General features: G+C 36.7%; 1 protein-coding gene across 2 annotated transcripts in view; it reads right to left on the bottom strand.

Moving 5' to 3' along the window:
• The window catches only part of tgs1 (trimethylguanosine synthase 1), a 35,581-nt gene extending 21,647 nt beyond the window's left edge, over positions 1 to 13,934 (bottom strand). Inside the window, exons 1-6 of one of the 2 annotated variants that reach the window (XM_066719820.1) lie at positions 13,858 to 13,934; positions 13,289 to 13,401; positions 8,850 to 8,923; positions 7,198 to 7,349; positions 4,208 to 4,991; positions 762 to 888 (exon numbers count right to left, since the gene is read on the bottom strand). In XM_066719820.1, the coding sequence (XP_066575917.1) occupies positions 762 to 888; positions 4,208 to 4,991; positions 7,198 to 7,349; positions 8,850 to 8,923; positions 13,289 to 13,389 (1,238 nt within the window). In that variant the 5' untranslated portion in view covers positions 13,390 to 13,401; positions 13,858 to 13,934. The other variant, XM_066719812.1, reaches the window with a different exon arrangement.
• Positions 13,935 to 13,942: the final 8 nt, after the last annotated feature.

Here is a 13,942-nt window from a genome sequence, read left to right as displayed (position 1 = left end):
TTATCTTCACTAAGAATTGTACAAACCACATATTGGAGTAATGTAAGTAATAAATCTGTCATGCTGTGGCATAAAGATTTGCTTTCCCTGCCTACTTTAATGAGCAAGAAAAGTCTGCTTCTTTACCCACATTTGAGTCTATTTAGAATATAAATGTGACTTCTCAGTTAAGCAATCTTGAAGTGTGTGAAGGAAAACATGTAAAATGATAACAATAAAAAACAATCCAGCTAAAGCAGCAATGTAGCACCACCCAGATTATGAGAATAACAGGAAACTAAAGGTGACTCGTAAAACCCAATGGCAATGCTTGTACAGTGGAGGAAACAGGTTACAGCTTTGATTTTATTTCCATAATTTCCAAAGCTAAAGCTGGGAAAGGATGTCTTAACGACTTAGATTCACATGAACAGTGGAAATATAACCTAAATAATACATTGTTTTATTATAAAGTATTCACACCCTTGATTTTAAACTATGTTGTGGTAATTCAATTAGTTGAATGAAAATTGTTGATTAAACTATACATATTGATCAATTATATATTTTACAACTGTTAATATTCCAAGACTGTGTGTAAACATAACTTCACAAGGAAATGTTTCTAGGCCACCTCAAATTCATACTTAATGCAGGGACCTGTAGTAATTCAGGTATTTTAGAGAGAATACTGTGTGTGAATGACTTCACTATGAACTGCTGGGGAACAGGGCAGAGCTTTTAAAGAGAGAAAGTATAACCGACAGTTCCAGACCACTTGCCTCCGTTTTATTTTGGCTCGCCTTTGATCTGGTGGGTCTTCGTCATCTTCATCTTCATCCTTCCAAGAACCACCTCTCTCTCCTGACCCTCTTTCTTGTTCTGTGTTACAGGGGATTTGCCTTGAATCTAGTAAAAACATCAAGAAGTTAATATTATTCAGTATTTTGACTTTAATAGAGTTAAGTCACAGACTTAAAAGGAAATTTAGTGTGGCACATCAACACCCACCCACCCAATTATAAACTTAAAAAAAACTTCACTTTCAGAGAGAAACCTGAGCTGGTCCTGATGTACAAAGTTGTGTTATTCTGGTAGAAATTATGTATGTATGTATGTATGTATTTATTTATTTTCTAATACGTATCTTTTCCATATTTTTGTTAGAAAATGTGAAAATGGTTAATTTGGGGCAGGTAACCTATTCACGTAATGCAATCTTATATAAGTAAAGGTCTCTCCTTTCGGTCTGGCAAGGCAGTATCACAGTTCAGAGGTTTTTAGGTATTAAGCTCATTCTTTGCAATATTATCATCTGAAGATATGGATGAACAAGACAAAAATAAACAAAAAAAATTGGAATCAACCAAGCTAATCTTAAATAAGGGATACAGATTAAGGTAGCAATGGTTTTACAGTAACATTAGCATTGATTATAGGGCATTTTCTGAGTAATTTAGCAAAATTCTGCAATCAAATTTGGGTTACATTCTGGTCTGGGCTGGAGTAAGGGTTAGAGTCTCCACTAAATTAGGATTAGATTTGCATCTCTACTTAATTACCTGCATTTTAAGGTGGCTACGGTTAGGATTCAGTGTTTTGTTTGCACTTAAAATGGGGTGGGTAACCTTTGATGTAATACAAGGGCACATAGTGGAAAGTCGCTCTTCAGCAGTGTAATATCACAGTACAGTACTATTATTTAGATGTTACATTTATTAATTTTATATGTTTGTATGAAGTGAAAATGTTGTGATTAAGGTAGATAGGAAGCCTGATGATGCAATAAAATTAAACGTAAAATAATTGTTTTATGATACACCAGTGTCTATTTCATGCTCATTAATTAATGCATGAATCAAATCTCATGAGTGACGTGTCAAACATTCTGTTGCACAGCTAGCTATTCCTACCTGATGGTGCACTGGTTGGGCAACACTGGTCTACTGAATGAAACTCATTTAAATGTAGAAATTCTATGGCATGTAAAGAACAAAATATCTCACTGATACATGCAAAGGATATTAAGTTATGACTTGTCTTCTTGGTAAGCCTTTCACTAGATGCAAAAGAATCTGTCAAAGGGACCCAACAAATGCCAAAATACAGTGCTGACAATCACAGTTACCATGGGCTGCTGAGTAAGACCGCTACTGAACTCCACATTAGCTTGAATCTCTGAATTACTATTCAACTCTACAGAATGATAGTATCAAACCCCATTAATTTCAATTATGCAATGGTGTGTTAATCATGTTAAAGTTATACATTTCAGAAATGACTGTTCTCAGCTTGGAATTTGTGGAAGATATTTGCAATCTATGCAGTTCAATAGAAAATTACTAATTAAAACGATCTAACAAAATGTGTTTCTTATGTCCTGAATAAATCAATTAAAAAAAATGTTTTAAATGTTAATGCAACTGCATTAAAATGATATAGCAAGCAAAGCTATTCCCAAATATAAGTGTACATATGACTGCTTAGAAAAAGTCTAAAAAGAAGAAATCCACTTCTGTGTTCTTAATAATTCTCAGATCACTTTTACAATTTTATCAGTTAAGTTTTGAAGTTGTGGATAATGTGTTTTAGGAATACAGTTTATTGTATTGTAAGGGGTGTAACTTTATCATTAACGTTACTTATGTTACTAATACAGAAGCCAGACCTGCATTATTGTAACCCACCACAGCCATACGCATAAACCCAAGCAACCGTGCATATTATCACAAAAGTTGGAGGAAATGGTGAAATGTCAAAAACAAACAACACATACAAGCTTTTAAAGGAGTCAACAGACAGGCCCCTCTGGCACTGCATGTACAGCTAAACCCTTTCAATAAAACCAGATCTCTTGTGGCTCACTTTCAATTACTGTAATGACATTTTAAAAGGCTGATTATTAGTTATGTGCTTTACTGCCTACTTCAATTTAATAGTTTAGTGTATGCTTAAGGCTACCATTGTGTTTTAAACCTCATGCAAACATTTTTTTGGTGTATAGAGTATATTTTGATGACATTTTTGTCATTGTCCCAGAATCACCACACAAACTCCCTGTGTATACACAATTATTTATAATTAGCAGTCTTCTTTTTTATTGTCAAGCCTCCCAAATGACCTCTCTTATATTAGTTATTTAATGTCAATATTTAATCAGGATGGAACATCGGGTCTGTTACTGTCTGTGGAAGTGAGCCCTCGAAAAGAGCAGTCTAAACATTAACCTTTCAAACTGCTAAATGAAAAAGCATTTGTTTTGGCGATGGCATCATTAAATAAAACAAGTAAAAACAGTGTGTCAAGAACTGACAGCTAAACACATTTAATACAAATATCTGGGCAGAAACAATAGTGATTGTGAATAAGGGAAACCCTGCTTATAATCTATTTTTACATCTGCTTAAAATGGGCTAATATAAAAACCAAAACATACATTTTAAAACAATGGTACACTTGGAGAAGGAGTTATGTTATTATATGTGATTGGAGCCATAGCATTCTCTAGTAAAAACAAATCGTAGCATAATTATAACTAAAAATCTTGAATAATTATTTTACAAACCAGTCAGAAGTTCCTGTCTCACAACCTTTCACTCCCAGTCATCAGGGAGTGTATTGGCCAATAAAGTTAAAGCATACATATGTGTAGTGCAGTAAAATAAAAAAAATCATTTTTTTTCTGCTTGTTTAGAATTTATTAATGCATAGTTGCATTTAGGATGATATATTATTCTCTATGATGAGTAATGAATGAAACTTGAGACAAACTATCCCGTACTATAAGAAATTAAACATCATAAATGATCAAGTTCATGCTTATGCTGCAGGTTGAGATTTTAATTTGACTTCTTCCCTTGGTTGATTTAGTGATTTACTTTCACAACAATAATAAAGCATTTAGCTTGGAATGATGTGAATCACCATAACCTAGATTCAAAGGTATTTACTTGCTTGACTACTTGTATTACACAATGAAAACCAAGAATTCTCAGAAATGGAGCCTTTGGACACACACATGGGGAGTGATATAAAGATATTAAACACTACACTCAAATTCCTACACTGACACAGACAGGCTTTTTGGTTAACAGCCCATTTTGTGTCTAAAATCCGTGGTCCCTGGACTTTCTGCAACTGGCACGGTCAGTTCATTCTTAACCCTGATATTTGCTCATGTACTGCACTGTTTGGAAAACAGACGAAACTGTAACTGGAAGCAACTGACCTGCTGCTTCCGTGGTGTTTCCACCAGAAGAAGCCAACCTCTTCCGATTAGCTCCATCACTTGGCTCATCTCCATTGGGGCATGCGGCTCCCTGGGTTTCATTGGCAGGTTGCGTTGCTCCTCGGCAGGTGTCCTCATTATGTGTCACAGCAGATCCATTTTCCCCTGCTTCCTCCGAATTGAGATTTATCTGCTTAATCATATTCATTGCCTTGATGGTCAGTTCCACTCTCTCTTCTGGTTTTATTCCAATCTCGGTATCACCAGTAACCCCGAGAGGAAGTTCCAAGTTTAAGGCTCCACTTTCCTCAGATATGACAACCTGCTGGGTTTCATTTAGCACAACCTTCTCTTCAGTACAACTGCCACAGGAATCATCCACAGTCCATCCCTGGGAGGCCCAGTACTGAAACTGCTCTAAGTAATAGTAATACATTTCACTTGCATGCTGTTCCCATTCATTTTTATGGTCAGGGCAGTCCCAAGGAGGCACTAACTGGCCATCTGACCCTTCTGGATGCTTTTCCAGCCAATTCTGCCAAAGAAGCTGTTCTCCATTCTGACTCCAGTAGGCCTCCCAGCCGGCTGTAGATGTAGGTTCCCCAGAGGCAGCTGAGGTTATGTCCTCTACCGGCATCATATCTTCACGGTTGGGCTCTTCAGTGATCTCTGAAGTATGACATGATTCTTCGGCTTGCAGAGAAATGCAACTATTATGCCGTTTAGAATTTGTGTGTCTATGGCTACTATTCCTTTTCTTCTTTGAAACCCCTTCGCACATTACCTTATAATTAAAAACAATACAAAAAAACATGTTATATGAGTTACATTTAGAGCATAACATTTATTTAAAATAAATATACATTAAAGAAAGGTCCTACACACTAAAAATTACAGGCTACAACTTCCACTGGACAGCAGTTGTACATCTTCCTACTACAGTGGTTATAGGAAGTCTTCACCCCCTTGGACTTTTTCACAATTTATTGCGATACACCTTAAATTGTGATGCATTTAATTTTTTCTTTCTTCTTTGATTTACACAAGCTACTCAACAAGAGTCAAGATTTTTATTGTGACACAACAGTCACAATAAAAAACTGAAATGTCTTTGTTAGAGAAGTATTCACCCCCGTACTCAATACATGTTAGAAACACATTTGGCAGAAATTACAGCTATGAGTCTATTGGGATAAGTCTCTACCAGATTTCCACATCTGGATTATGCAATATTCACATTCTTTTTGGCAAAAATGTTCAAGCTCTGTCAAATTAGATGGGGATTGTTGGTAGACAGCAATTTTCAAGACTTGACACATATTCTCAATCAGATCAAAGTCCGGGTTATGATTGGGCCACTCTAGGACATTCACTTTCATGTTTTAATCTAGTCTAGTTTTGCATTGGCTGTATGTTTGGGGTTATTGTCCTGCTGAAAGGTGAGTCTCTGCTTCCTTCTAGCCACTCTCCCATACAGGCCAGATTTGTGCAGTACCTGAGCTATTGTTGACACTTGGACACTTTCTCCCATCTCAGCCATAGAAAGCTGTAGGTCTGTCGGAATTGTCACTGGCCTCTTCTCTGACCAATGCCCTTCTTAGTTGCCTGCTCAGTTTAGAAGTAGGGCATGCTCTAAGCAGATTGCCATATATTGCTACAGTTGTGGGTGGTGAAATAAACTTTTTATGACTACAAACTGATGGTTCTTTCAGGAAAATAAAGTGACGGGGCAATCGAACGTGCATAAAATGTTATTTCTTAGTGATTGTCATGACTTTTCTGATTTCCCCCATTGACTTCCAGCAAAGCAGCTCCAGAGTGACGTCACGCCATATTTGTTTCTCTGATTTCTGGTACATAGAATGAGCTGGACAAGAAAAACTCACTCCACGGAATATGTTTCTATTCATAAAATAACCTGATAAACTATGGATTTTCAGTGGAGTTCCCCTTTAAGTGCAGTACTCAACCAAACTCAATTGTTTTAAGATATATATTATTCTGTATTGAATAACCTTACATCCAAAAAAGGATATATGTTAAAATCAGATTTTCTTATTTATTTTCAAAAGATAGATGTTATAATACAATGGCCTTTTCTTCACTAACATGATTAAAATTGAAGCTCAGAAAAATGTATTTCAAAACTGTAAATTACTTTTTTCCAGAATATCTTCATTAATTCTCCAAAACCAGAAACTGATTTCAAGATTAGAGTAAGCATATTTCATCATTTAAACTTCAAAAGTGATCTGATTAATTATTCCTGAAAGGCACAGGTCTTTGTCAGCAGTAAAGTGCAATTAAAAACTACTTGAAGAAACTTGTGACTATACTCAATGACACAACACAATAATAGGCAGATAATGTGAGATATGATGCAAGATGTCTATAAAAAAGTCACGTATTCAAGGACTCCTAGTTCTTCAAATAATATCCAATTAAACAAGCAAAACGTTTTGTATCTGATCAGAAACCAGAATCTCTTGTGTCATTTGCAATCACAGGCTGTAATTAACTGAAGCTATATAATCTTTTTCAAACTAATCTAATGGGCAAATTTGCATGTTGATAAGCTTTTGAGACCGTGCTTTTCTCTCCACTGGCTTTTGGTAACATGGCAAAAATACCTCCTTACTTTTTGTAACAATCAAAATCCTTATTGTCACCTCTTTGTCACGTTAAGTTTGGACATTTGTCTTTGTTCTTTTGTCATCTTCATGTAGCTGGTACCGTCCATAACTTTTTTAGGACATTTTGTTTTATTTTTGTAATGGAAGTAAATATTCAAAAGCATGAGCTCTTATCTAAAACTTCTGCCAAACTGACAATTACTGCTTGGGAAATCCACAATCTTCTCCAAAGAATATTCATCAGAGGACATATGACAATTGAACTGTACAGACAATTTAAAAACACAGGGAAATTTGTATTTCCAATTTATATTATTACATAACTACAGTTGCAGAAATAATATGACAAAAACTTACGTTGTACGGCTTGTGTCCTGAAGAGCTTGAAAACTTGAGTGGCAATCCCATGCTGGCCATAAGCACCGCCTCCTCATCCAGCTCTTCAGCTACCTCTGGCTGTTCTTCATCTATAGAGGATGCAATTTGCTCCTCATTGCTTCCTTCCAGGTCTGAAAAGAAAGCAATTTTGTGATGCTTTTAGTTCAGATTACCAACATTAATATGTTGTGGTTATATGCAGACTGATGACTCCACTCACTGCTCCACCATCATTTGATCATCATCAGTTTAATTTGCTGGTTTTAATTAATTGTTATTGATTGTTGTTATTTTTGTTTAAGCTATTAATGCCTAATTATGGATCTCTCTGCCCAGGAAGAGGATAGTTTACACCAGGGGTAGTCAATTATTTTTTTTTAATGGTCCAAATTTCATGGTCAAGGTCCAGACTCCAGAGAGCGAAAAAAAAAAAATCACACCTCCAAATGTGTAAATATATATATATGTGTACATCATTTGGCTAATCTAATTGGTTGGTAACATTGTAGCAGCCACAGCCGCAGAGTTGGCAATAAGACGTGGCAGGATGGTTTTGTTACCAGCTGTGGTATGGAAGGAGCATCCAAAAAGCATAAGACTAACTACAACAAGGTATTTTGTCAGATAGATATGCTGTCAATTCCAGAACCCTTTAAGTAATCTCACATTACTGCAATTGATAAAGCTCATAATATGACCCTGAAGTGAAAAATAAAAAACAAACATAAACAAAGCTGAAAACCACTACAAAAGGTGTCAACAAAAAACATAGGTGGTCATAGAAATTTGAATATCAATCTGTAATGCAGATTAAACTAGTATTTGTATACTAGTTCCTTAAGGAGTGTGATATGATAGAAAACACTAGTTAAATATCAACAAAAAAACTTCTAAATTTTCCTGTGTGTATACATTTTAATGTAAATCAATAGTTTATGCAGAATCCACCTTTATTGGCTGTATTTAAATTAAAGTATGCTTGCAACCACAGCCAGTGCATATGAACACATTTGTGCAGCTAGATTTCAGTTTATATGTGAACAAGTGCAAGCTAAAATGAAGCTGTCTTATTTCTGGCAACTAAGGATAAAACTCGCTCTCTGGCACAGAAATAATTTGCTTTAGGCAGAACTGAAAAATGTTGAAATCTTGAAAGATGGAGCTCCAGGTTAATAGGCTATCAGTTGTTCTTTATTTCCCCCCACATCTGCCTTCTCTGTACTTATTATTCAAGGATGATAAATAAGCCAAAGCTTGGGATACATAACATTTTTTCTTGCTTTGTAGCTTACTTCTGAGTACATCTGATCTGCACAACCTTCCCTCATCCAAAAAGAAAAGAAAAGAAAGGAAAGCAACATTTCCCACGATGCGACTCCTCAAATTAAGTGGGATATAGTCTCTTTAATAAATTATCAATGAACAAACCATTCCTGTATCTTAACAGAAAATCGTAGATAAATTTCTAATGATTCATTGTAGAGTCTGGTTATTTTTAATTAATCTGTGATTGATATGCTGTCATTTCGTTCTGTTAAAATAAATAAACTATAAAACAGTTTGTTACACTAGTCTTCCTGCTTTCTTGTGGTTTGTGTAAATTTATTATTACTCCCCCCCCTTTGCCCTACCTTCATATTCATTTTCTGCAGAGTCAATGTTCACATCTCTCCCAGTCAGGTCATAGTGGAATACTTCTCGATCTCTGTCAGAACAAATAAATAATACATACATACATTTCAAGAAGCTGCAGGGACAGAAACATCAAATGGAATGTTCCTTATTTTTGTTCAGCATTCTTAATAGAATGAGTACAACATTACAAAAACTATAATAAACAGATAATGAGAAGAAAGGAGCAAGATGCAGTAATTATCTGTTTCCTCGTTTGTTCTTTTCAGTACATTTGCTCATTTATGTAATACCATAGAAAAAACTGAATCAATGGTATTATTTCAAAACAAAAACAAAAAGATTAAAGAGTAGAAACTGCAGTCATTGTCTTTACCAAATTTCAAAACATTCTGGAAAACAATTTTCACAATAGGGATGATACTTCATCTTGTAATTTGTTTAAATGTATAAATGCCTCTGTTTTTTCGGCTGTCATGGCCCAACTACACCAAGCTGAAGCTGTACAGTATTCCCAGTCTGTGCAATGTGTTTGTCTGAACTCTGAACTGTAATCCTGTTATGCAAAAAGAATGAAACACTTTAAACGGATTACAAAGCCTTCTGGCTTCCGGTTGAGAATGCATACAGACAAATCTAGAGACCCTTTATGAGAATGCATATTTCATATCATTCTTGTACATGTCTGTATAAGGCAATTCTATACGTGTTATGTGGGACACACAAAAAGTTTTTTTTTTTGTGCAAACAGAATCACAGTAGCATCCCTAATCCCTACACATTAGACAAGGACGTCAGGAACTGATTGCCTTGTTCATTAAAATAAAATAAATGTGTGGTGTGTCATACAGGATAGTCAAAGGACACAACCATTTTTCAATACTGATTCCAATCAGAAACTCTGTGAATTGATAAGTGTGTTCCATCTACAACAGAAATAATCACACAGAAATCATGCCCAAGATTAATTAAGCCATTTTTATATCATGACTCATTTAATATGTACAGTCCAAATAAGGAAAAGACAGACAAGGTGTTTAGAGACAGGTCTGAATATCAATTAAATTAGGCTTTAAATACAGTACAAATGTGCATAAATTAGCAGAACTCTTAGCATTTTTAAAATGCAACACAATTGTGAAGATTTCCCATATATACTGAGATTAAATAAATGGTGTGTTAAAAATAAAAATATAAAATTAAATACATAACATGCAATCCATAACATTTAAATAGATTCCTGATAAAGTAGCAAAATAGGACATGTTGTACGAGGCAACATTAAATGTAATTTTATGATGATGCAATTCACAATTACAGTTGCTGAAGTGTTTACGAAATCAGTTAATAAACAACTAAATCATAAATAAAAAATAGTAAATACTAGTTCATACATTTCTGTCTTCAGTGGTTAAAGCAGAGTAAAATGTTTAGATTTGAATGTGTTGTACAGGACATCAACATATAATTTATATAAAGACTTCAACTTGTACAGTGAGGGAAAAAAGTATTTGATCCCCTGCTGATTTTGTACGTTTGCCCACTGACAAAGAAATGATCAGTCTATAATTTTAATGGTAGGTGTATTTTAACAGTGAGAGACAGAATAACAACAAAAAAAATCCAGAAAAACGCATTTCAAAAAAATTATACATTGATTTACATGTTAATGAGGGAAATAAGTATTTGATCCCCTATCAATCAGCAAGATTTCTGGCTCCCAGGTGTCTTTTATACAGGTAACAATCTGAGATTAGGAGCATTCTCTTAAAGGGAATGCTCCTAATCTCAGCTTGTTACCTGTATATAAGACACCTGTCCACAGAAGCAATCAATCAATCAGATTCCAAACTCTCCACCATGGCCAAGACCAAAGAGCTGTCCAAGGATGTCAGGGACAAGATTGTAGACCTACACAAGGCTGGAATGGGCGACAAGACCATCGCCAAGCAGCTTGGTGAGAAGGTGACAACAGTTGGTGCGATTATTCGCAAATGGAAGAAACACAAAATAACTGTCAGTCTCCCTCGGTCTGGGGCTCCATGCAAGATCTCACCTCGTAGATTTTCAATGATCATGAGAACGGTGAGGAATCAGCCCAGAACTACACGGGAGGATCTTGTTAATGATCTCAAGGCAGCTGGGACCAAAATCCACCAAGAAAACAATTGGTAACACACTACACCGTGAGGACTGAAATCCTGCAGCACCCGCAAGGTCCCCCTGCTCAAGAAAGCACATGTACAGGCCCGTCTGAAGTTTGCCAATGAACATCTGAATGATTCAGAGGAGAACTGGGTGAAAGTGTTGTGGTCAGATGAGACCAAAATCGAGCTCTTTGGGATCAACTCAACTCGCCGTGTTTGGAGGAGGAGGAATGACCCCAAGAACACCATCCCCACCGTCAAACATGGAGGTGGAAACATTATGCTTTGGGGGTGTTTTTCTGCTAAGGGGACAGGACAACTGCACCGCATCAAAGGGACGGTGGACGGGGCCATGTACCGTCAAATCTTGGGTGAGAACCTCCGTCCCTCAGCCAGGGCATTGAAAATGGGTCGTGGATGGGTATTCCAGCATGACAATGACCCAAAACATACAGCCAAGGCAACAAAGGAGTGGCTCAAGAAGAAGCACATTAAGGTCCTGGAGTGGCCTAGCCAGTCTCCAGACCTTAATCCCATAGAAAATCTGTGGAGGGAGCTGAAGGTTCGAGTTGCCAAACTTCAGCCTCGAAATCTTAATGACTTGGAGAGGATCTGCAAAGAGGAGTGGGACAAAATCCCTCCTGAGATGTGTGCAAACCTGGTGGCCAACTACAAGAAACGTCTGACCTCTGTGATTGCCAACAAGGGTTTTGCCACCAAGTACTACAATCACAGCTCGTTACCTGTATAAAAGACACCTGGGAGCCAGAAATCTTGCTGATTGATAGGGGATCAAATACTTATTTCCCTCATTAACATGCAAATCAATGTATAACTTTTTTGAAATGCGTTTTTCTGGATTTTTTTGTTGTTATTCTGTCTCTCACTGTTAAAATACACCTACCATTAAAATTATAGACTGATCATTTCTTTGTCAGTGGGCAAACGTACAAAATCAACAGGGGATCAAATACTTTTTTCCCCTCACTGTAAATACATCCTTATATATTTATTATTTGCCATGTTTTGCATACAAAATACAGCAATAATGCCTACATGGCATTTTCAGTTAAGGTTAACTGCTTTTCTTCTGAATAACAACTCCTGTCCAACTTTTCTTGGGACGTTAAATAGTGGATGCACCAACACAGCTAATGTAGCCTATAGTTATGACAGATAATCTAAATTTAATTTGCTCAGAATGCATGGAAAAAGTTTATTATCAGTCTGCATAATAAGTTTGCTGAATCATGTATTTTTCATAGATGAACATACACTGAACAAAAATATAAAAACAACATGATAGAATTTCAAGGAATTAACTGAATTACAGTTCATATAAGGAAATCAGTCAATTTAAATAAATTAAATAGACCCTAATCTATGGATTTCAAGTCTCAAGTTTTCAGGGAGCGTGCAATTGGCATGCTGACTGAAGAAATGCCCACCAGAACTGCAGTCCGGTCAAGACTCTGGTGAAGACGATGAGCTGCAGATGAGCTTCCCTGAGATGGTTTCTGACAGTTTGTGCATGCATTTGTGCAATGAGTTTCATTAGCTGTCAGTCTGGCTGGTCTCAGACGAACACGCAGGTAAAGAAGCCAGATATGGAGGTCCTGGTCTGGCATGGTTAAACATGATACGTGGTCTGCGGTTGTGAGGCCGGTTGGACGTACTGCCAAATTCTCTAAAACGACATTGGAGGCGGCTTATGGTGGACATTCTTGCAGTCAGCATTACAATCGCACGCTCCCTCAAAACGTGGGACATCTGTAGCATTGTGCTGTGTGACAAAACTGTACATTTTGTGGCCTTTCATTTACCACAGCACAAGGTGCACCTGTATATTGATCATGTGGTTTAATCATCTTCTTGATAAGCCACACCTGTCTGGAGAAATGCTCACTAACAGGAATGTAAACATCTGTTCACTAAATTTGAGAGAAATAAGCTTTGTATGGAATATTTGTGGGACCTTTCATTTCAGCTGATAAAACATGGTGCCAACACTTTACAATGTTGTGTTCATATTGTTGTTCAGTATAGATCACACACTTATCACGTGTTGCAATTCTTGTGCCTGTACCTTAGGACTTACAGTATATAGGGAGAACCACAGAAATACTGTATAGAACTGAATCAGTAAACTCAGATATAATGCTTTTCTTCAAATTAACACCCCACAGCCAAAGTTCACAGTCACACGATAGACAAGTTACATCCACACCCATGCACAAACGGAAACTACACACAGGGTTTGACATTACAAGCTTGTGTTTACTGTCACTTACTGTACAAACGCTCTGGAGCAGAGGCAGTGAATTGTGTCATGTTCTAGTCCTTCAATGCTGAAAAGGATTTCAGCAACCAAACTCCATTTCCCACTGATCATCTTGCCGTTTCTCTGAATGAAAATGTTGCTTTTCAGATGTTGTAGTACGAGGACAGGGTGTGAGCTCAGACGCTGGACTTAAACATTCATATTTGTTCTGGTTTCCTGACAAACTGTTTTCCTTACCATGCTCTATGTGTACAGTATGCCTGTACCATTACTTTCCCCTTATAGGACAAGACGTCACATATAAAGGCAAGGATGCACTAAACGTTTTACAAGAGACTACTAGGTCTGCATATACATAATTTAGTTTTCTGTGTGGCTATCGATGCTTGCCTTTTGGATCGGCTTCTACACATTTGTCATTTAAACATTTCTCAAAACAATACCAAAACTACTGCAAGTATGTACATATGGTGTATTCCTTGTCGGGTAGATTGCAATTGAATCCTAAAGTGAAAGTCTGTTGCAAACAAAGCTTTATTGCTGCTGTTTACACCATGTGAAGACGCTGAGTTACATTACCACACTTCCACAGCTCACACGCTTTTTCTCAAACAGGAAACCATTGCTAGCTCATTTCCGGTTGGTGTCTCACTGATCCTAACCC

Source organism: Amia ocellicauda, chromosome 2 (genome assembly GCF_036373705.1).
Source record: "Amia ocellicauda isolate fAmiCal2 chromosome 2, fAmiCal2.hap1, whole genome shotgun sequence".
NCBI lineage: Eukaryota > Metazoa > Chordata > Actinopteri > Amiiformes > Amiidae > Amia > Amia ocellicauda.
This window is presented reverse-complemented; position numbering and strand designations above follow the sequence as displayed.